The 20,424-nt window shown below is 39.3% G+C and overlaps 1 protein-coding gene across 5 annotated transcripts in view; it reads left to right on the top strand.

The window, feature by feature from the left end:
* tbc1d1 (TBC1 (tre-2/USP6, BUB2, cdc16) domain family, member 1) overlaps nt 1-20,424 on the top strand; it is a 46,182-nt gene that overhangs the window by 5,415 nt on the left and 20,343 nt on the right. For 2 of the 5 annotated variants that reach the window (XM_006787264.3, XM_006787263.3), the window contains exons 3-12: nt 11,348-11,944; nt 14,618-14,707; nt 14,794-14,898; nt 15,881-16,013; nt 16,192-16,283; nt 17,062-17,169; nt 17,397-17,519; nt 18,283-18,425; nt 18,772-19,032; nt 20,098-20,214. In XM_006787264.3, coding sequence (XP_006787327.2) covers nt 11,348-11,944; nt 14,618-14,707; nt 14,794-14,898; nt 15,881-16,013; nt 16,192-16,283; nt 17,062-17,169; nt 17,397-17,519; nt 18,283-18,425; nt 18,772-19,032; nt 20,098-20,214 — 1,769 coding nt within the window. Of the gene's footprint in view, nt 1-558; nt 855-11,347; nt 11,945-14,617; nt 14,708-14,793; nt 14,899-15,880; nt 16,014-16,191; nt 16,284-17,061; nt 17,170-17,396; nt 17,520-18,282; nt 18,426-18,771; nt 19,033-20,097; nt 20,215-20,424 lie in introns of those variants that run through there. The other 3 variants (XM_006787265.3, XM_006787266.3, XM_006787267.3) reach the window with 2 other exon arrangements.

The raw sequence follows: 20,424 nt of genomic DNA, 5'->3' as shown, positions 1-20,424 counted from the left end.
AATCAGTGCTTAAAATATCTGATAAATATTTATAGGGAGGTTTTCATAACTACTTTATTTAATCCTATAACTGTATTATTGTACAAGCCGTCCACTTTTCTTGGCATGTGCTGTGAAAAGTAACTAGTTTAAAATGCAGTGTGGTGCTCTAGCAAACTTCAGTATCATCTAACGTTGGTGTGTTGGCGTGACAAAACTGTGTCAAATGTTGACTTTGACTTTGACGTTAATGAAGACTTGAAACTTTTGCGCCACAAGTGTGCTTTTCATCCCAAATTCTCCTTCAGTGGACTCCCCAAAGGCTGTGCATTCCTGGGTGGAAATGTTGTTTATATAACGTCATGCCGACGAAAATAACAGATCTGCATTCTTGTAACGGTGATGGGAAATCCACCCTAATTTCTGCCGCCGAAACTTTGACTGCTCCGGGACAGGAACTGTGTCCATTTTCTCAATACACGGAGGAGGATTTGGCTACGGCAAATCAGACGCAGTCTGTGGTGAAGGGAAACGGAAGTTACCCTGTTTGCTTTCAAAATAAAACAGAAATTTCGTTAAAGAGTAAGGGATTTACACGTTGAACGCTGGAACTGTTTCATTGCGAAAGTGTGTACCGGAAGCTGAATGATCTTACGCTTGCGAACCTAACGGCGAACGAACAGCAGGATCCACCTCGGCTTCTGGGAGAAAAATCAACTTTCCAATGAAATGATATTGAAGCGCTTCGCGCTGGCAGGGACGAGTTACGGAGAAGTAACAATTCAGATTTAGTTAGTGTCAAGTTTATGGCGGATGGGATGAAAGCGCGATTCCAGCGATTCAGCCTGTTCAACAACAAACAAGAGCCGAGAGATGTGAGTGGAGTTTGAAGGCGTTGTTTTACTTTGTGTGTCATGCTAAAGTGGACAGTTAGCTAACGTTGAGTAAGCTTTTACATTAGCTAAATTTTCGCAACCTGTTGTTAGCTTTCGTCTGTGGTAGCCTTAGCCTTTTAAAACGACTCCAGCAGAATAGTTGTTACATGTCTAGTAATGTTTTGTGTAGCAGTTAATGTGTTTAACACCAAATAATTTCGCTACAACCTTGATGTACAGGCTCGTCTTTATTCCAAATGTGCTTTGCGTTGTAGTGACTACTGTACTTCATCCTGTCAACTGGATGCTACCGGTCAGTTCATTGTGACCCTACCATTGGTTCGGGTGTAAAATGTTAGCTTTGGGTGGTCATTCAGGCTCATGCAGTTCACAGAAGTTTGATTGAAGCTGGAAAGTGTAATGTGTATTTACAATAGATAAATTTGTCTACTTTTGAAACTTCCTCTAAAGTTGTCAGATCAAAATTTCACCTCTACTATGGTGCTTTCATGCGTGTGAGGCCATCTATAGATGTGTTTGTGAGTGAAAATAAGTTGAGTTTAAATGTCACATGCACTGTCAGTAATGTATTTACTTTATTCCCTGCAGAGTGCCAAGAATTAAGGCATGACCACCTCACCTTTTACTCTTCAGAAATTTGATGGGGCTTTTGACAGTTTTTTCCTTCTAATTTACATAATGGGTCTAATAAATAATTTGTAAGTGAATCGTCATTCTCCTTACAAGTTTAGAGAAAGATCACTGTGGGGGAACGTTGCTCTTCCTGTCCTCACTCACAGTATTGTTTAGCATAAACCATAACTGTGCTTAAGCACTCCAGTAATAAAACAGGGTTTTTCCTTTCCTAGATGATCTCAGAGCTCCTGCTTCTGTAAATTGTAGGTTACTAATTGTCAGACCCTTTAAAGAGCCAAATACGTGAAAATCCAGTCTGCTTTGCTGCTGCCAACTCAAGCCAAATGTAGGTGTATGTGAGCGTGTGAGTGACTCATGGCGATATCACCTCCAGATCCATTGTGCTCCTGCCAGTGCTGTAGTCCTGGAACAGGAGGCACGTCTTGTATGGCATATTAGTCATAAAGTCTGTCATGAGCTATTACGTCGGCAGTCTGTCTCTTTTGAAACTGCTTTGATTGCATGCAAGCTCAAAAGCTCATACTGAAGTGAAGCTCAACCTTTGTGCTGTAAAATATCAGGGACATTTTACAGAACCTTTGTCACAGCAGCCTTTTTTTTTGCATGTTATGGTAGGTTGTGGGATTGTTGGTCTCAGGATCTTGTGTCTGCTTTTTGCTGATGATGTGGTTCTGTTTGCTTCATTGAGCCATGACGTTCCATTTGTACTGTGGAATTTGCAGGGAAGTGTTAAGAAGCTGAGATGAGAATTAGCACCCCCAAGTCTGGGGTGAGGAGTATAAATGCGTTGTTCGCAAGTGATGCTGACACTGTCACTTCACTAGTTGATTGATATTCCCATGCCTTCGGGAGTGACTGAAAGAGTAAGATCATGCATACAAGCGGTGGAAATGAGCTTCCTCCGAAGAGTGTTTCGGCTCAACCTTAGAAGTAGGGCGAGTAACTATCATTCGGGAAAGGCATCGAAAATGTCCAGTTCAGGTAACGCATCTGATCAGGATTTTTCCTGGGTGCCTCCAAGGTGAGGTTTTCCAGCATATCCTATGGGGAGGAGGTCTCAAGGCACAATGGAAAGATTAATCTCTCAGCTGGGTTGAGAACAGGGGAGAGGGAGCTCAGACTGCTGTCCCTGTTACTGATCACATGAATTAAAGACCTCAACCAAAGCAGAAAATAACAGCTGTGTTTTACCTAGTACTTCATGTCAAAATAGCTGGTGGGAAAAAGGTTGATTTTGATATCAGTAGAAGTGGGAATCTTTTACCATGATAGTAACTCATTATTTGTTGAGTTTTGATTAAAATTATTCTTCAGGTGGAACTGCTAACAAGTATTATCAGGTTATTTTGAACCCAATTCTTTACAGAGCTTAAATTTAACCTTCTCTGGTAAAACAGCTGATTTCTGACTCAGCTTGGAAAGTACCGCACGCAGCCTTTTATTTTTTGACCAAAAAAAAAAAAAAAAATCAGAAGTGATTGAAGTTAATGATTATCTAAACTGTCCAAGAGAGCCTTTAGAGTCCCCTTTTCCTTTTTGGCCACCTGCCTTTTCCTCCCTCATTTTATGCGACTTGGCTGCTCTTTTCATGTGACACACTCCATGCTCTGTAGCAAAAACAAGCTAGTAAACTGGAGGCACCTTCGAGTCGTTATATAAATAACATGTCCTTGTGAACTGTCAGACTGCTTTTTGCCTGTTTGTCTGGGAGTCTGTATCTAACCATGTCCATTCAGTGGCTATTTGCCTCTTCAGTCACTCTGTCAGCCCTAACATTTCCACGCTACAGGCATTCAGTCTTCTAAGATGAAAACATTGAAGGTGTCGGGGATCTTTACTGACTTTATTCTCAGTCAAGAGTTCACTCTGCACTGCGTTTAAACAAGTCCTTACATTGTGGGCTTGTTGTTACTATTGAATGAGCTCATTGTCAGGGGTTGTCTTTTGTGCTGAAGTAGTTTTTCAGTCTGTTGAAGTGATGTCAATATGTTGGAAGCTTGTGGTTAACCATTTTCAACCATATAAAATTGCCCTCTTTCTCCTCATTGCGCTTCACTTTCCGTTAGCGACGCTTCTCGTTTCTTGGTTATACATTGAACTTTGAACTTGGCAGAGCTCCACGAGGCACAAGACTCGAGCACATGATCATGGGAAGCAGAGAAGTGGGACTTTCAGCTGCCTCGTCATCTCTGTTGTTCATTTTCATGTGTCTTGCTGGTGCGTTAGTGGGTTTTTAGGGGCATTTCTCCTTAAATTGTAATGTTTTTTGCCAGCATTTCTAGTTTGAATCATTCAAGTTAAACGTCTGTTTAGGCTCAGTCTGTGTTTAAAGTGAAATTATCAACAAAATGTTTTTTGGTTGTTTTTTTTCCCCCCTCCTCTCACCCCCAGTTATGGCAGATGGCTGCCCCTTCCTGAGTCTGATTCTGCTGGAGGTTTCTTCCTGTTAAATGGGAGTTTTTTTCTTTCCACTGTTGCCAAAGGAGGTCATCTGATTTTGTGGGTTTCCTTGGTTTTCGCTGTTTTATTGTAGGATCTTTACCATACAGTATAAAGAGTCTTCAGGCAACTGTTGTTGCAATTTGGTGCTAAATAAATAAACCTGAATTGAAAACAAATTGAAATGATTTTTGCTTTAGAATACATATTGTTGGGTTAAAAATAGATACTTTCATTTGGAGTATAATTAATTAAGTTATATACATTCATCATGGTTTTAAATTGCACCGCTGTGTTTCAGTTATTGGATTTTGGTGGTAAACTAATGATGTGAGTCTCACTGCACTGGAGTTCCTCAAAGTTATAAATAGCCCAGGGGTCAGATAGTTCTGAAAGTCCAGCTATAAAGAATATATTTATACATATATTTAAAAAATAACTTTTAACTGAAAAATATTTCCATATTTATAGATTCTTTTTAAAAAGATTGTCAATGAGATTATTGTTTTAAGAGTTTCTTATAGGGGCCTCTTTGTGGAAAAAAACACATTTTTACAATATTCCTCAGGAGCTTACCCACAATTTTGTCCTGGTTCATGTTATATTCTGATGTTTGAGGTTTATTTTCTCTTTCTGAAAAACACCAACAGGTTTGTTTTGTTTACTGTGCCGACCTGCAGCTTCTCTTTTGCTGTCTTTCTTGTGTAACTTCCTCCTTTTTTGAGGCCATTACTACAGTACTTCTTTTTAATTGTTGTATGGTGTCCGACATCAAACTTTTTCAGTTTTGTTCCTCTGTGAGAGGCCGAGTCTGTGGGTCACTGCCTGAGGCCGTCCAACTGCCTTCCTGTCTGAGATCGGCTTCATGTAAACGTTCCACTGTGAGAGATAATGTGTGCTGTGTGCCTTTAGCAAGGGCTGCACCCTCACAAGCAAAACTTCTGTTAGCTTTGCTTCAAACCTCCAAAACAGATGTGTTTGCATGCTACGAGAAGTATGGAAGAGGAAGGAAGCTGTAGAGGAGTACTCACCAAAAGGTTATATGAGAATAGATTAAAAAGCATGATGACATACAAATGAATTTGACTTTTCATTCATCAAATTTCAATTAAGCTATATTTCTAGAAAGCTGTTTACTGGATTTCTGCATTAAACTATAAATATAGCTTTAGCTGTTTGTCTAAGAGTTCTGGGGTCATTCGCCAAATTACGCAAGAATCTCTGCTTCCTAGTCATGTGAAGTGCATTTTACAAGGCAGTGACTACCTGATGTAGAAGAGGGCGATAACATCACCATGCCGTGCAGTTAAACAGGTTATCAGTTACCAAATGCAGAGAAAATTAAACTCAGGTTGTGGGTAGAAATACAGTAAGATTAAACTTAACAAGGACAGTAAAGAAGTGGCTATTCAGTATCTTTTGTCACAGAGAGATACAAAAGAAGTCTGAGGAGGAGAGCCATTGGCAAGGACTAAATGTATCTGTTGGTTGAAGTGTTTCAGAGTCGAGCAGTGAAAGCAGGAGGGGAAGGGGGGGGGGGGTTGCAAAGCAAAGCAAAGAGAGTCTGTTGTTAGTGGACAGATAGCAGACTTCACTCTCATGCCAGAATGATTAAAAGCAAGTAGGCAGTAGAAAGCAGAGAGTGAGAAACATGGTGTCTAGATTCCTGTGTGAGTGAGTGACAGTCAAAGGAGGAAAGGAAGCTCTGTTTCAAGAGAGAGGAACACAAAATACTCAAAATGATATATAACAAGTATCTTTGAGTCTGAATAAGTAAAGGGACAAATACATTTTAAAAAGAAAGCATTTATTAATTGTGAGGGATTGCTGCTGCAGTAACTAGGTTTGCAGTTGGTTGTAGTGTAATTTTGGGGTAATTTTTTTCCATTTCCCCTGCTGATTAAGTTATTTATTTGAGTGATTCAAGCAAAAATGTAATTGAAAGAAATCTAGTACTGTGCGTAGGTCTTGATTCGGCTCTCATCTCTATATTTTACTTCCAAAGACTCAGACTTTATTGCAGTTTTTATAGTGGCCTTGACAAGTAGCTCTCCAGACTTTCTGAAGGTGTGTCAGTTTTTATTTGGACATTGGCTGCTTTTTCACTCATTTTCAGTCCGAATTATGTGCTGATCTCAGCGTGGTGTACAGTCTCTCTTTAAAAATGAGGAAAATGGATAAGGACAGGACAAAAGAAGAAGTGGCAACGCTTACAAAACTATATACAGCAGATGAAGAGTATCTGAAAGTCATGTCATTGAGATATAGGAGAGCAGCAGAAACCTAGCACAGGACCTGAGATGCATCAGTCTCATCAGAAATGGTCTCAGAGGAATGGAGGCTGTCAAGAAGGCATCCTTAAGGAAGAGACACAGGGAGAAAAGCCTGAGGTATGCCAGATGACTCAAAAGCTGGACTGAAAATCAGTAGGAACAAGTTTTCTGGCGTCATGAATATAAATTTGAACATTTGGTTTGAATTGTTGCCAGTGTGTACTGAGGTGGTCAGAAGAGATGTACAACAGTGAGTATCTGTTGCTATCTGTAAAACACCATGTAGGCTCTGTAATGGTTTGGGGTTGCATTTCAGCCAGCAGTATTGAGAATCTTTTAAAAATTAATCTTGAAATTAGTTATAGGATAAATTTGTCGCTCGTGTGCTTTTTTTTTTTTTTTTTTTTTTTTTTTTTTTAGCGGGGGATTCAACTGGACCCAGTACTTAACTTGTATCTGTATGCCATATATTCAAGAAGAAGAAATGCGGTTGATGGTATTTAGCTGCATTTAGATGCAACTGGAGAGCAAAAAAAGAAAAGCTGGAAACCTGGGAGTAAGAAGTAGCCAAGGATTGCAAGTCTGAACTAGGGCTGCCACGATTAGTCGACTAGTCACAATTACGTTGACTGTCAATCGTCGACGACTGATTTAATAGTCGACGCGTCGTTTGAAGCTTTGTAAGATCACAAAAGACGCAGAAATAAGTAGTAGGATTTAAGAGTGTAATAACGGACTGAAACAGAAGCTGGCAGCACTGCATGTACAAGGATGCCAGCTGCCGTTAAACCCCGAAGAAGAAGTAGCTCTGTCCCAGAATTCATAGCGCGGCCCAGCTCAGTTTCTAACAATGGCGGCAGCTAGTTAGTTTTAATATTACTCTTATTATTCTTTCTGGGCCACAAAATAAACATTTAACATATGTTCAGGCGAGAATGTAACTGTGGAAACCTCAAATATCTGCTCAGTTTATCAAGACACCTCATATTTTTAAAAGCGCTCCTACGTTTTCGGAGACGTCTGTTACCCACTAGCACGATAGCTAGCCGGGGGCAAGGCTCACTAGAGCCCGTGAGAACACTGGACTCCCGGCAAATCGTTTTCAAACCCACCGCCGTCTTTCGCTACTCAGGTTAAACATATATAACTCACTTAGATAACTTAAAAATGTTATTGTTTGGCTTTTTTTTAGTATTTTATTTGTTCCTGAGTAAATCGGTTTGGCTGAGATTAAAGTTATAGTTTTTACACAGCTGAATAAACGTCAAGCAGACAACTGATTATCAGAAGTGTGAGATGCTCGAGAATATACTCCGGTGTCCCGTTATATTTTAGATAGCAAGGAGTTTATTAAACTTCACCGAAACATCTGCAAATTTCATTAAAATGTAATAAACTACCATCTTGTCCTTATTTTTAGTTAGCACATACCTTAAACACTTAAAGCTGTAAGCTAATGATAGTTATATAAGAGCAGATGCATGCTGGTGCAATAAGCTGTACAGTGTACGTCCAATGGATGCATGATCTGATTAGTCGACTAATCGCAAAATTAATCGGTGACTAGTCGACTATCAAAATAATCGTTTGTGGCAGCACTAGTCTGAACTCCTACCTTTACTTGTGTTTGGTGGCAGGTTGGGGTGGGTACTGAGATAGTTTTGGATCTTGTCAGTAATTACATTTCATAATCATTCCCTACAAAAAGTTGTTGTGCACTTGTCTTTTTTAATTAAACTCTCACCACTAAGACCAAAATGTTTTGTGTACTTGTGTGCTGCAGACACAAATCCGAAAGCTTAAACTGTTGGTGTGTCACCCAGCAATGTATTTGGTAATCCTGTAAGCGCTGCAGTGTTGTGCACAACCTTTAAAAGTGAAGTCCCAAAACTGAACAGTACTTGTGAACATACATGGTTATGTTCGAACCCTTCATACTGTTTTTATATCTTTGAAAAAAAGAAAAAGGCAAAGGCAACAAGTCAGAATACTTATTACACATTTGGCTGACGCACCTATCCAGAGCAGCTTCCAGGTGAGGACAGAGAGTTATGTGTTTGTTTTGCTTAAAGCGCGCACCTCATGCTGAGGCAAGACACGGCAGGACCTTGCTGGAAGTTTGTCTGTCAGACTGTAGCTGCTCAGGCATCTCTCATTAATGACATCACCAAAGTGGCTCAACCGCTGCTTCTGCTTAGCTCATCTGCTTCCTCCTTTTTGTTCCTTGGTTTGGTACAATGATAATGTGGTCCACAATAGGAGAAGGACCTATACTGTAGACAGCAAAAGGTTGTTTTCTGATTTGTATGGCGTTATCTTCTGTCCAGTGTTTGTTTGTAAATAGATTAAAACAAGGAAGTGGGACCAATTATCCGGAGAAAAGCCTCAGGCTGTTTGAATTGATCTCTCTGGTCATGCATAGCTTGTATAACTAGAGCCAAGCAATAAAGTAAGACATTAATCAAAGTGTGTGCAAGAAAATAAAATAAGCCTTGCAAGAATCACAAAATACATTAAGCTACCTGAGTGGCTTAATGAGTTGTTTTGCCTGGATAACAGAACGTTCTCGATGTGTGAGTAATCAGGAAAAGGCTTTAAATTAACAGCACAGAGTGTCCCTGTATAGGAAAATGGTCAAAGAGTGAGCTTTATGTAACAAAGCCAGTATTGAGGATACACCGATTGTGCGACTAGATCACACAGCATCCCAGCTTTGTTAGGCTTTCTTAGATTTCTCTCTGTGTCACTTTTCCATCTTTATAATTGGCACACGCAACATGTCAGACTCTTCTAATGGTAATGGACCTTGTGTTAATGTGGAGAGTGTAGCTACAGAAAAGGGCTTTTGTGTGGGGAAAGAACCCAGTTACAGTTCATTTGTTCTCAACTGTCCCCTCTCAACCCTCAGAGCTCTAACCCGTCCAAACGGACACAGCTAGTGAGCTTAACTGAACTTGAGAGACAGATATTTCCCTTAAGAGGTAATCTAAGTCCAACACAGCTAAGAGGAGCCAGGGAAAGAGTGAGTATTAAACTGCAATTGCGAGGTTGCCAGAAATATGTCTTAGATGGACACTTTTGAGCTCTTTATTCTTGCTACTTATTTAAATATACAACTTTTTTTCTGAAATGTTCAGCACAACAAGGCCAAACAACAGATAACCTAAAACATTTTGCCTTAAATTGAAACATAATGTCAAAGTTATCAAAACACCTAGGAGTGCTCTTCATTGCTCTGTTGTGTGAGCTTGTGAGTGTATAATATGTTTTGTAGCATTGGAGTTTTTGCTCCTTTTTTTTTCCCGTTGCTGCCTTTTCTTTTCTGTATCTGTTATCCTGTGTAGTTATATGGAGGAATAGCAAATGACTTTTTCCAGTAAAAATTTGGATTGAAATTGTACCGACCATAAGCTCTCAATACAGTGGTACAGTTTATAGGGCAAGAGAGGAAACTCGAGAAGATTCAGAAAGAAAAGAAATAGGTGAATCAAAAGGGGACAGGAGTACAAAGCCTGCTTTGAGGTCTTAATTTGGCATTTTTTTCATCAGAAGACAACACAAGGGCTGCTTTATTCAGGGGTCTCAGAATACTCTTCATACCATTTGGCAGGTTAGCTCATAGTGAGGTGTGGCATCTACATCGATGGATGGAAAAGTTGTTCTTTGGAGTACGCCTTATGTGTTTATTTTAGTTTATCCGCTGTTGCTACTGTAGGCAGCCACCTGTTTGTGGACGTGCAACGTGAATGTGTGAACAGTTGACGACTCAGTGAAATCACCACTTTAGAAATAATAAGGGAAGTTTAAACTAAAACATTAAGTGTCACGTCGATGCAGTGGTTGGCACTGTCAGCTAATAGGCTGGCTGGCTGGCCTACTTTGGCTTCTACACTCCAAAGACATGAATGTTCAGTAAATTGGTTATTCTAAATTGGCCATAAATATGGATGATTTTCTATCTCTCTGTGTTAGCTCTGCAATAGGTCACCCCTGGTAATCTGTCCACGGTGTATCCCACCTGTTGTCCCGTAGGCAGGCTTCAGCTATATACAGCTGAGGTAGGATCCAGTCACTCTGTGACCTTGAATGAATTTATATGGATGAAGGGTTCAAAGAGTATTATTAGAAGACAAAATTGCTCTGGCAGTGGACTTGATGGTAGTGCTTGAACTCACGCAAGAGTAAAGGTCTCAGTGAAGAGTTATTCCCTGTGAAATGTTTACTGTTGCACCTCATGGGGTTTTATTAGTAGTGTTATAAATATTCTTTCAAAAGAAAAAGACAAGTAAGTATGTCCGCACGCATTGCAGTCGAATAGTAGTAGCAATATCAAATGTCTGAGCTCAGCAGGATTCGTATCAGTGTAAGATCGGTGTAAAATACATTTTACTCAAACGTTCAAACATGTATGTGATGACTTTGGAGTCCACAAACAAAGGACCACACCAGGTCAAAGCATGTGAACAAATGAAATTTATTTTACACAAGTAGCCCCCCCCCCCCAAAAGCATTACTTGACATTAACTTTGAAGATCTGAAACTTAAACATAGTGCTGAATTGCATTGTTTGCACATAGTCAACAGGCTATAATTTCCTAAAGACACGGGCAGTTTTGTTGTTCAATGAAATGTGAAGATTATTGTACTGCACCTTTATGGATACATTAAAAAAAAAAGTAAAAGTATTTTTACAGTGTACAGGTTCAAATTTGTAATGTTGTTTTGGAAATACTTCTGTTTGAATGTCAGTCATTCGTGTTGCTGTAAACATATAAACATATACAGTATAGCTGGCAATGTTGATGATTTTAAATAAATTCCCCACTTGGCTGGTTGGGATTGAAGAGAGATTAAATGCATGATTAAATGTTTACTTTTCGAAAGATTTGATTATTTATGGGCAGCCAAGCGTAAAGTTAGCTGTGCATTTTCAGTTCGCTTTTTTTCTAAGTTGTTTGTCTTTGCTTAGGCTCAAATGGATGTAATGTGACACTAAGAGCTCGGTTTTCTTCCGCAGTCTCTGTTTATGCAATTAGTCTAAAAATAGGTTTTCTAGCTAAATGCCTTACAATTACATAATGAGTCCTTACAGTATTTCTAATGACGTTCTCGTTATCTTTCCAGGTTCCTGAGATCATCAGTACATTGAGGCAGGCTGGCAAAAGCTCGGCACGCAACAATGACATCACCACCGTTTCCAACAAGGCTTCCACGGGTTCTGGAGGCAGCGATTCCTCTGAAACGTGGATTTCCTCTCTCTCTACTACAACCACCTCCATGGCACCCGCCGCTGCTGTGTCTCCGACAGCGTTTGCCAAAAAGTTCGAGGTATTATACTGCGGCCGTGTTAGTGTTGCTCACAAGAAAGCCCCTCCTGCCCTGATTGACGAGTGCATCGAGAAGTTCAGCCAGCTGCGTGGCTCAGGGACAGCTGATAAAGGGGCAAATGATGGGGGATTGGTGGGTGGGCTGAAGAGGGCATTAACCTTCCAATCCAATGGACTGGGGAGTGGCGCTGTTAGTAACGGTGCAGCAGAGTGCCCAACCACTGGGAAACGCCCAATTCTGTTCAAGCGAGACCCCAGCTTTCCCTGCCTACAGGCCCTGGATGAGAATGGTCTCTCACCAGAGATTTCTAACAGCAACACTACCGATCCTCAGACGCGGTCCGCTGATGTGCAGCCCACCAGCCTGAAGGAGAATAGGACCATGTTGTTTATGGTGGGTGAAAAGGCGTGCGCGCACACACACACACACACACACACACACACAAAATTGAAGGCGTGTTCTGAGTTCTCTTTGGGATGTTCCAAACATCTGTATTTGTTCTCTATTAACGACTTGTAAGCATAATTTTTATTATTATAATGTTACTTATATAAATATTGCATGACAGTGCAATTAGAGGTCAACACGGTGGCGTAGTGGTTGTAAGTAAATGAAGGGCATTGTCCATCCTTCTTTTCCACTGAGATGCTGTTGTTGATGACACACTCAAACAAGGTGCCACCATGTGACCACATCAGTAATTTGCAGCATTTGTTCCTGTAACGAGCGAGTGTATCTAGCAATACATGCTTGACTCATTTTGTTGAATTTGGGTCACACATCGCCAGCTGCTAGTATCGCCTCTTCAGCCTGGTTATACTTGATCGTGTGCTTTTTGCTTCAAGTGGTGGAACAAGTTTGTTTCCACCTGTAGCAGGAACAGATTTCTTGCATATTTTGCAAAGTATTGCTCTTTGTTCAAGATTGTTGAAGTAGTTCCCCTTTTTAGATGCTAAACTGCCATTGAAGGCTTGCACACAAACCATTATATGACACTTTTATCTCAAGTAAAAATTTATAACGGTATTACCATGAATGATATGGCACAGTCCTAATAGTTGGCATGTTTTCCATGTGCTTGATGAGGCTTGCTTGGGTGCTTTTTGCCTTCCTTCCACAGTTCGAATGCATGCTTGTTGGGTTAACTAGTGATTCTCAATTCACTGTAGGTCTGAATGTGAGCATGAATGGTTGTCTGTCCCTCTGTGTCGGAGCTTTGATAGACTGGCGACGTATTCAGGGCGCTACCCTCTTATCACTGTATGTTGACTGAAAGATGCATAGTGTTGCTTGTGAGAACAATTAAGACATTTCTGGCTTTCTGAACAGATTTAAATACCAGACTACAGATTCAAAGTTGAGTTAAAAAAAACAAAAACAAAACATGGTCACATTATCTTTGTTGAATTTATCACCCATAATGCATACCATTTTAAATTAATGTACCAAAATTGATTGAATCCACTGGAAGTTTGATTGTAAAACTTTTTCCAAAGAACATTCATACTCATAAGAATACAAAGTATGTTAGTAGTGCAATAAATTGCTGTTCAAGATTAAAAAATAAAGCCCCTTATCCACAGTTGCTCGAGGCCAAAAGGGCAGAGAAGAAAACAAATATATAGACAAAAATATAATGACTCAGCAATAACAAATGCTGACTGCTGCTCAAAATGAGTCTCCCTAATTGACTTTTTCATGACCTCAGTGGTCTCTTGCCAACAGGAATTTTCCTGTTTGTTTTACAGACAGGAAATAGTCACAGGTCAGTGTCCTGCTCTGCTCAGCAGATACAGACACATTATTAACACTAACTATACATCCTGTTACTGCCAGAGTAGCCTCATCCCAGTGCGATCATCGCCTCTCTCTTTTGCTTCAGTTATAGAGACACAGATTAAATATCTTCATTCCTCTCAAAAGGCTGTTATTAATATTTGATACAGAAAGGCATATTGAAAGGGATGCTGCAGGGAGGGGAATAGCTGTGTTCAGAGAATTTCAAAACTGATAATGGTCGTGGTAGATGTAAATAAAAGCCGTTGTCTACATATAGGCTCGGGAAAAAATAACAAAAGGACTGTTACATAGGCAGACTGAAGTTTCCCAATAAAAACCTTAAAAGAATTAAATGAAATGTCCGCTTTCACACTTTATGGCTGTTTCTGTGTTGTTTTATCAACCTTCGTGTATGATTAGCGATGGTGGGTTCAGTCTACATGGTATAAGCCTAATTATGGCCTGATTTGGATGACAGTTTGGGAATGAAAAAGGTCTTTGTGAACGACAGTCATTCGTTTTATCTCATGTTTGTGTCATACTGGATGAAAAGAAGAAGAAAAAACAACTTTGGTTTCCCTTTCATTCATTTTCTTACTCTTTCCAGTCATAATTGGCATAATGGCAGTCATAATTTGTATTGTGTAGTTTGTTGTGTTGCTCTTATTCACAAAAAGAGACATAATTCTGTAACTCACTAATCAGATACATTAAATATAACACATATTAACATATGTGTTATATTTAATTCTATATGCATTCATATTTATTTGTTTTTCTGTGTTATCTTATTGTACTTCATGTTGTAAGTTTATATATATTTATTGTCAGGGCTGTATTGTTGTATAGTATGATGGTGTGTTATTTTTCTTATTTTTTGTTTTTGTCTGACCTACCAAGGACTACAGATGAATAGTAGGCTTTTGGCTAAGTCCGACATTTATATTGATATGTTCATAATTATTCACTACCCCTTTTAAATAATTTGCAACAGACAAAAAATGTTGTGTAGTTTTTAATCCAGCAAGCAGAGTGATTTGCGGCCTCTAATAAAAGCCTGTGAAAACACAGGCATTCTGTGTTTCCTTCTGCATTTAACTAAATGTAGGCCCTGGACACTATTTAAGGAAACACTGTATATAACTTCTGTTAAGTAGTTCTGTCAGTAAGATTTATAACTGTAGTCACTGCCACACCACAGTTGTCACTCACTACAGAAAGAAAGCTAGTAAGGTCATAAACACACATGCATTAACTGTATTTTCTTTGTGTTTCTTTGTGTTTTAGGTGGGCAGGTCTCAGATCTTCTTGGTTAGTCCAGACACTAAGAAAGTTGCAATAGAGAAGAGCTTCAAAGAAATTTCTTTCTGCTCACAGGTATGATCGCTACAGTCCTACTACTATTCAAGCGTGACTATGATTATGATTTTTTTTATTTAAACCCACTGTTTGTCTGTTTCCAGGGTATTCGTCATGTGGATCACTTCGGCTTCATTTGCAGGGAGACCGTGGAAGGGGGAAACTGCCACTTCGTGTGTTATGTCTTCCAGTGTACAGATGAATCACTGGTGAGACATGAAGTTGATAAGGATTCTTGCTTGTGTCCAGACACCGTTCATTCAATATTCCCATGTAACAGACTCCAAATAACTGAGTCACAGTTAAGATTTTGGACACTAGCGCAGTGTCATTTTGTGTTATCGCCAGCTGTTGAGTTTTTACAACAGAAGTGGTGCAGCTACATTTTTTTCAATTTTGAATGTGTGCTGAAAAGGAGAATTTTACCCATTGATATTTTTTTTTAATATCAGTCCCTCCCAGTCAGTGTTTCGATTTGATCAGCCTACTTCATTTAAGAGTCAATAAGTTTGCCTTGGATTTAAAATGAAATGCCAGAAGGCAGGAGGGTGAAATTTCTTACAAATGTTTTCTTTTTTTCTGTCACTTCAGATTAAATATATCTGTAAATCATAGGACCTATGACTCAGTGCATCTGGGCTCCACTGACTCATAGTGTGCCAAGTACTCAATTTTGGTTTGGAAAAAAAAGCTACTGTATGATAGCTAGCTCTGCGCTGTGAGTATACTGTATTACTTGAAAGAATCAGACACTTGTTCTGTTAAACATCAGCTGCCAGAGTTCATTTTAACAGGTTGTAAAATGAACATTACATAATGTCTATTCCCATATGGAGTTGGAGTTTTGATTCCAGATGTGCAGTGGTTCTGCTTTCCTGTTTGCAGAGCTAGATTTTCCTTTAGTGTTGTTAAAGACCTTGTACACTCAAAGGGAGATGTTCTGGCGTTAGGGATAGAAAAGGAGCAAATCAGATGCTCTCTGGGGATTTGGCTATTAAAATTAAACAAACTGAACAAAACTGGTTTCACAAACTAAGAATTTACGAGTTAACACTTATTATGAAGCATTTATTGCTCTTACAATAACAGTGTAGGGGGGAAAAGACATACATCCTAATATTTATTTGGTATTTGCCTAAAAATGCTGAAGCTTGTAGAGGGCAATAAATAATTTTATTTCACTCTTCTAAGGTGGACGAGATCATGCTGACTTTGAAGCAAGCGTTCTCTGTGGCCGCCCTGCAGCAAAATGCAAAGACTCAGAGCCAGCAGTGTGACAGCTGCCCGATGCAGCAGCTCCACAGGCTTTGTGAGAGCATAGAAGGTAAGAAGATGTCCTTAAAGCTATAAGTGGTGTCTCTATGTTGTAGATATCACACATAAATGTGTACAACTCTTTACATTTAGGCTTTTAGGACTGTCTAAGCTGCTGTATAACAAATCTCTAGTGAGACTAGGGTTGCTTGTAGTGTGTTTATATTCTGTATTTTCTTTATTTTCAGGTCTACACCCATCTAAAACTAAACTGGAGCTTCAAAAACATTTGGCCACTTTGGACAATGATGATCAAGCTTCAGTCTTTGAAAACACTATGGTAATGAGCCTGTTGTGCCTGTGGACCTGAAGGGCGCGGTGTAAATTTTTTACATTTCCCTTCAGGTGGTTGTAACATGAAAACTTCCTAGTAAGCAAGGTCATCGAAGTTCATCGTAGATAAATGAATGTGGATTCACAAGTTTTTTTGAGGGGGATTCACAGAGATACATTTTTCTTTCTTCACAGATAATTAAAATTTTTCTGCCACCTCATTTCTCAGTTTTGCCTTTACAATGTTTTTTTCTCTCTTCACCTTGCTTAGCTTTTTGTTTTGTTTTCAGTAATGGGCTTGAGTACTTTTAATGGGGTCTGCTGATGGTATTTATTGGAAGGGCAGGCACCTTAAAAGGAAACTGCCTGAGTAATAATGCAGATACATTGTGCTGTGTGACTTAGCTAACATCTGCTGGTGGTGTAGTAAAACTGCAACCCAACAGAGCTAAGCATGTCTTTATTAGCTCACTGTACTGTAGGTGTTAATGTACCTCAATTTCACCATTTTTTGGGAACCTGGTGTAAAAATTATTTTCCAAATGTAAACTTCTGCAGATGAGTTCTCTGAAACTTACCAGCTTAAACAGACTTGTGATCAATTTTAGATTTTTCTTTTTTTTTCCAGTTGAAACGTTTCCATTTCTCATAAAATTATTATGAGAAATGAGAACAGAAAACAAAAAACACAATTTTTACATATTTCCATCATTTATATATAATAAGTATATATAATATATACAAAAACTCATCAAATATATTGATTAATCTGTCTGTTTGTCCAGAGGGCTCGTCCTAAGAGTGATCAGGAAGAGAATGAGTTGATAATGGCTTCTTTGAGGAATCTGTATGAAGAGAGACAGAAGACCCATCAGCACACAGAGAGCAAACAGGTACCTACTGGACACCCCTATTAAATACATATGCACTTCTGTAGCAGAACACACTCTTAAGTCCTACATTTCCTCTCTATTGTCATTATTGCTATGAAAGACTGATCCTCTAAGGAAAGACAAAATTCGCTTTTTCTGACATACCGTCACTGCATGCCTCTGAGGACCTCCCTACCTCTCGCTCACTGTTGCTTTCTGTGTCTTTTCCTGTCTCCATGTGTATGTAGATGTGTGAGGATGTCGCTCCACCTGTGGAGGCACAGCAGCAGAGTAGCAGCCGGCAGCGACTCGAGGAGTTCAAGAGCCGAGCCAAGCGCTCTCTCACTGAGTCCCTGGAGGGGATCTGGAAGGTAACAGTGCTGTTTCTGTTAAGAAGCAAATACAGTTGTTATAATAAATGTCTTTCTCCATGTGTGTGCTTCCCATGTTAATATGTAGGTATATGTAGGTGTTTAAAAAGTGCAAAACAGTGGGTACCTAACAATTCCCACTCCCACACTCCCAAAGAGTGCTACACCGTTGTAGTCATTTAGCTTAGCTTTTCCACATGCAAGAAGTGCAGTTATTTTATATAAATTAAAATAAATCGTGGCTGTACATTGATATTAATTCATAGGTAGGTGTTTGATTTTCAGTTTCAGGCTTTGGATATTTTTTAATTAAATGAGGAGCTGTAAACTATCAGACTAATTGCTTGCCATCCCTCTCACTTAGATAAAAAGCTCAGTAGAACACATGAAGATAAGATAAAAATAGCTTAGGACTTGGAGTGAAAACAAGCACAGCAAATATCTACTGACAAAGGGGCTCAGTTTACACATAACGTGTAGTGAACAGTTCGGGGCTGAAATAAAGCTGAAAGTATAGATTATGCAAACCTGTATTAATATATTTTCATTATTTTAGTCATTGTCTTTGCAGTGTAACAGAAAAAAAGAAGCCCATTAGGATGAGAGAGTTCATATTTATAATATTTATTTTTAGCAGTTTTTAGTCTTTACATATAGAGTAAAGCACTGGGAAATTGGTTGGGAAGGTTGTGTGTCTTGGTTTGTGATCTTTGCTCACAGGTAAAAACCATGTGTTTAACACACGTGTGTTTGTTAATGGCAGGGAAGCAGCAAGGCCAGAGCTCAAAGGGAGAACAGCGAGGGAAGTGAGAGCAGCTCATCTATTTGTACTGTCAACAGCAGCCAGGATCAGCCCTGTTTAGATGATCCTTTACCTGCTCATCAGCGATCAACCAGCCCTCTCAGGTAAATGCTCCTATATGCAAAGGCTACCTCATATCTCTGTTTACTCAGTGCTTTAAAGGGGAGAACTTGTTCAAGTCAATATTGGGTGCTGTGTGTACATTAGTGAGGAAAGAAATGAACTTAAAGGATTTTAGCAAAAGTCTGCAATAAAACAAAGAGTGTAAAATGTAAGGGGGTCTGAATACTTTCTGTACCCACTGTATACTCACTGCTCAGCGGTACATTGGATTAAGTTTAAACTCACATTAAGCTTTCTCTCACTATGTGGTGTTTATCATAAACGTAGACTTGTGTAGAAATGATTGCGTTCATGAATTTTTATTCCTTTCCTTTTTATTATCTTCAGGTGCCACAACTCAACAGGAGACTTGAAGCACATTGACACTTCTCTGCCGCTGTCACACTCTTCCTCCTCTTTATCCGGGGATGCTCAGCCACAGGGCTTCCGCCGCCGGGCCAGCACTTTCAGCCACCCTACCACCCCCTCCTCAGCCGAATACTCAGCGGAGCACATACTAATTCACCCACCACAGGACCACACTGCAGCTGCCAAGCACAAGCTTGTGCGACACTACTCCGTCAGCACGGACACTCCCCACCAGAGCAAGTGAGTAGAGCATGTGAGTGTCTCTGTGTGTGTGTTTACAGATAGACTAGTAGAATTTTTATTTGGATAGTATTTGTTAAATTTTACTTTGTGCTTTCATACAGTTGACAGTAATAATAAGGAAAATTGATGAATATTATAAGATAACAAAACATAATGGAACATATAATAGAGAAATATAGTGCCACTTATTAATAACAGACAAATATAGTATGATTATTTGTGTCTTCAAGATGCGTACAATGTCTTGTGTGTAAAGGAACTCGCTGCTATGAGAAATTTAGAAAAGGATTGGTTTTAGTATTTTATTTAATTTAGACATTTTTTATAGCTAAAAAAGTTGATAGTGATAGTATTTTTACTTTGTGGTCTAACACCTTGTATCGGCTTACCTCAGTTCCTAGAATAAGGGTTGCAAAGCCAGTTTGGAGAGTACGCATCGCTTTGTCACTTTGAGAAAAAGATAATGAAACTATGTGGTATTTGCAAGTAGTAATGAAGCTGTGTGTGTGTGTGTTGTTGTTTAATACTGTGGTTCATCAAGTCTATGACAATGAGGAGCAAGCAGTATCATCTTTTTCCAAACGTGTTAAGAGGATTTTTGTCATGTTTGAGTTTTCAGTGAGCATATGTGTGTCAAAAGAAAGTGAAACTTGTACGTGGATTACTGCATCATTCCTCTCCCTGGATGTTGGCTTTACTTGCTCTCTATCTCAGCCTTCTGCAAACCTTTTTCTCTGTTTTTTTTTTTTTTTAATCTACATGTTTCTAACATTTTGCAGAGTTTGGTAAAAACATGTTTTACATGATTGATATCAAATGCAAATGGGTTGATCAAACTCATTTTACTCATATAGACCATATAGAGATAAAAACACAATATTTTATAGTTTCATGCTTGACAAAAATCTTGTTTATATGATGCATATGCACATATAGTCACATGTTTTTCTCCTAACTCTATACCGGTTACTCTGAAACTCTCCTTCTGTTTAAATACATTTGTCATTGCACATTATATTCTTTACTTCCTCTCATTCTCCCTGCACTCGCACTGACTCTCAGACACGTCCCATGCAACTCTGCTCTTCCTCCTGCCCTTCCTTGTCCTTCGTCCCACTCTTCTCTCCTCCTTCATCCTCCTTCCTCACCTTCTTCTGGAGCCCGGCTCAGTAAAAGAAGGTGAGAATCTGTTTTTTGGTTTAACTAATGTTTTTCTTTGTGTTTTTAAATGCTCTCGTACTAACTTTTCATACCTTCCTGTAGTCTTGTGTTCTGTATTTTTCTGTAGTTCGCCATTCAGACAGAGACATGCTAAATTCATCCCTCATTTATAATCGCTGGGCTGTTTTCAGCTTTTTTCACCTCAGCAGAAAATGTCATCATGCTTTT

Source organism: Neolamprologus brichardi, chromosome 6, assembly GCF_056152115.1.
Source record: "Neolamprologus brichardi isolate AB-2024 chromosome 6, ASM5615211v1, whole genome shotgun sequence".
Taxonomy (NCBI): Eukaryota; Metazoa; Chordata; class Actinopteri; order Cichliformes; family Cichlidae; genus Neolamprologus; species Neolamprologus brichardi.
Note: the sequence above shows the minus strand (reverse complement) of the source record. Positions and strands in the feature narration are given on the sequence as shown.